Genomic DNA, 3,283 nt, shown 5'->3' with positions numbered 1-3,283 from the left:
TTTGCTTACTATATGTAAATACAACATATTCATAACAAATAAGGAGGAAATATTCACGACAGAGTCCTTGTTTCTGTAACTAGTCAGATGGTGGCAGTGGGTATTTATAACCACCTTCTATTATTCATTCTGTGTTGAGTCCCTTGTTTATGTCACAGAAGCACGATGTCAGGGGATCAAAGTTGGCAGGCAAGTTACATTCTTCACAGCACTGGAAGCTGGGGTAAGACTCGGGGGTGAAGGTTGCAGCCTCGGTGACCTTATCTTGATCACTACAGGTAATGGTCGTAGCAATGGGTGTCTTTGCAGCACTTAAGAAAAGACATACACAGAGCATAGGATTAGAATTTTTCTTCTCAGTCCACCTGTTATAATTGTCGGGGGGAGATCTGGAAAGTTTGGGCCTGGAACCAATCAAACCCATGACACCAGCCCGAGATGAAAGCAGCTCTGCCCTCATCCCAAGTTCCTGTCCAACCCCTTCCTCTCCTAAGAGTGCCAGAAATGTAAGATCAGGTTCCAGCAAATGAGGGAGAGTGAGTTGCAAGTGCGGGTCACCCAGGTGATCACTGCAAGTCCACCAAGTACAGAGCACAACCCAGGAGGGTGCCGAGTCAGCCGCCCCCCGGGTGCTGGGAGTTACCTTTCTGCTCACAGACTGAACTTCCCTAGAATGGGAACACGACTGCTGCCTTTTTTTTTTTTTTTTTTAATGTATTCTCCCCACTTATTACATAAAGAATCTGAGACATGGAGAAGCACAGTGCCTTGATCAACATATACAAGTAGATGAGGAGCTGGAAATAAAAACCAGGTCATTCAAAGCTTGATGCATGACTCTGTTCAACAAACATGCTGCCTCCTTGGAACGTTAATGCGTGGGAACACCACTGCTTCTGACAACCAGTCTCGCCCATATTTGAAGGCTCCTTTCCCCCAAATTTAACGCTCCCTTTTCAGATCTACACTCCCTGGTGAGGCAAACCCCAGGATCTTCACACAACTCAGCTTCCCCAGGGTCCTACAGGCCCATCCCACTGTGCCCAGAGCCAAGGACCCGCTGAGAGCTCCCCAACTCAGGTGGGGGGAACATCAGCTCAGCCCATCCTCCGAGTGAGCAGAGGCAGACTCAGTCATGCCATCTTCAGTCTGCAATCCTGTGGAATCAACCCGCTGAGAGTAAGGGAGGGCAAGGGACGGCAAAGCAGTGCAGACCCAGCAGCTGAGAACATTCTCCTTGTGAGCTCACAGCCCCAGACCAGAAGGGGTAGAAAGCCAGATTCTACCCTCCCCGCCTCAGTCCTCTCAAACCCTCCTGCTGTTCCTGACCTCACCTAGGGTGCAGCCACAGGGCCGGGGATGGCCCCGCTCAAGCATGGAGCCGCAGGACCCCATGTGAGGGGGTGTTAGCCCCTCTTACCCACATCACTCACTTTAATGTGTTGGCTACTTTGTAGTAAAGACTGATGATGACACCTATGAGCACGAAAGCTGTGATCAGTAAGGCGCTCCCAATGGCGATCATGATCTGGAGGTCAAACATCTCTCACACACCTGGGCAGAGAAGTGTGAGCCGTGAGTGTGAGTGTGAGCTCCCGCCCCCTCCCCCGCCTCCCAGTCACTTAGCAACCACAGTATGCTTCCTTCAGAGGGGGGACACGGAACCCAAACCACAGAGCCTTCCTTATGCATGGAATCTTCCCAGAAGCCTAGCATCCCAAAGTGGTCCACGTTGGGTGAAGGGTTTATTTATGGATGAAAAAGGACTGAAAGAGAAAGTCCAGAGGGAACGCAGTCAACAGAAAACTTGAGAAGAGTCTTTTCCTTTCACGGGCGGTAACATGCAGCTGTCCGTCAAAAACAAGCCCTTGGGTGAGGAAAGGGTCTTAATCCCAACCACCTGGGTCTCATGAAATACGTGTGCTGATAAGAGTCAGGATTGACCCCTTGCCCTCCAGCAAATTTAAAAATACTATCTTATGGGAATGACTCAGAGAAAGACTGTTTCAAAACATTATGCTGTGTAAGAAAATACACAAACCCGTTTTATCAGCGATTATGTCTTAAGGAAAAGGTTTTCGATTCTCCCACTGACAAGTGTCATGCCATCTCATGGTTTCAGGAGATTCACGGAGACTTTTTTTCCTCATTCTGTCTCTACAGGAGACAAGAGGCCTTACTGCTCTTTTCCCCTCTCTATTCTCCCAGGAAATCGTTTGCCTGGAATAAACAATTTGCTTAACCTAACACAATGAAATTTGGGACCAGTGAGTCAGGAAAGAAGCATCAACAACTCTACTGCTAAACATACTTACTACAGTTAAATCCTCTAGATCTGGATGAAGCCCAACCGGAAAAAAAAAATTTTTTTTTTAAATAACAACAAAAAAACCCTGCAGGGAACAGGATATTTTATCAAACCTGTAATTTGAGAAAGAGAGATCGAATCATCCCTGTTAGAGGACTTAAGATGCAAGGTTGAAGAGCTCACTTTAGAAGCCCAGCCTCTCTCCAGCTCCGGTCCTATGACCCCTATTGGGCCACGGCCTGTGTGACATCAACTCTGGACACCAGCTCTTCCATGGAGTTCTGAATTCTGTTCCACGCGTAGGTATATTTTAGCCCCCACGAAACAGAAAGATCATTTTGAATCACTTAATTCTAAGTCTTTACCTTTTCAGGTCATATGTCCCTTACAATAATTTTCAGGTTTTGACTGGTAATCAAAAGCAGGTTTAAAATTTCAGTGAAAAAATAAACAGAAACGTGGGGAGCTGAAAAACACTCTTAAACTGAAGTGTGATTATAGAAGACTTTATGTTACAATAAAATTTTATTGTTACCACACAATAAAATGATGCGGAGGCATTTACTAGGATTCAAGCATATGTTCATTGACATTGGAAGATTTTCATACTTTATAAGTTAAAAGGGTTACAAATCAAAGCTGAATAGGATACCTGTTCTAAGTCAAGTGTATAAAGGTACTTGTACCCGGCCAGTCTAGTAACATAAAAAGTGGAGACTCTGGGTGCCGTTTTGTTTTTACTTGATTTTAGGCATGAGGGATCTTAGTTCCTCCAACCAGGCCTCGAACCCATGCCCTCTGCAGTGGAAGTGTGGAGCTTTAGCCAGTGGACCATCAGGGAAGTCCCTCCAGGTGCTCCTTTGATCCATTTTTTTGGTGATACCGGGGCTCCCGAGCCCCCAGCAGTGCCGCTTGAAAGAACTGGAGATCCCCCAGCTAGAGCCATGGGTGCATCTAGGTGGGAGAAGGAGTCTC

The 3,283-nt window shown here is 46.6% G+C and overlaps 1 protein-coding gene across 2 annotated transcripts; it reads right to left on the bottom strand.

Moving 5' to 3' along the window:
• On the bottom strand, window positions 1-2,483 carry LOC129636483 (protein FAM24A-like). 2 transcript variants are annotated; one of them, XM_055559904.1, is made up of 3 exons: window positions 2,316-2,483; window positions 1,434-1,554; window positions 1-311 (listed from the first exon to the last, which is right to left on the bottom strand). In XM_055559904.1, the coding sequence occupies exons 2-3, from the start codon at window positions 1,541-1,543 to the stop codon at window positions 125-127; spliced, it is 297 nt and encodes a 98-aa protein (XP_055415879.1). In that variant the 5' UTR covers window positions 1,544-1,554; window positions 2,316-2,483; the 3' UTR covers window positions 1-124. The 2 variants fall into 2 exon arrangements, with proteins under 2 accessions (XP_055415879.1, XP_055415878.1); XM_055559903.1 differs by lacking the exon at window positions 2,316-2,483 and having other exon boundaries at window positions 1,434-1,604.
• Between the last annotated feature and the right edge of the window lie 800 nt (window positions 2,484-3,283).

The sequence above is a fragment of the Bubalus kerabau genome, chromosome 22 (genome assembly GCF_029407905.1).
Source record: "Bubalus kerabau isolate K-KA32 ecotype Philippines breed swamp buffalo chromosome 22, PCC_UOA_SB_1v2, whole genome shotgun sequence".
NCBI lineage: Eukaryota > Metazoa > Chordata > Mammalia > Artiodactyla > Bovidae > Bubalus > Bubalus kerabau.
The sequence above is the reverse complement of the archived record's forward strand: the minus strand, read 5'-3'. Positions and strand labels throughout refer to the sequence as shown.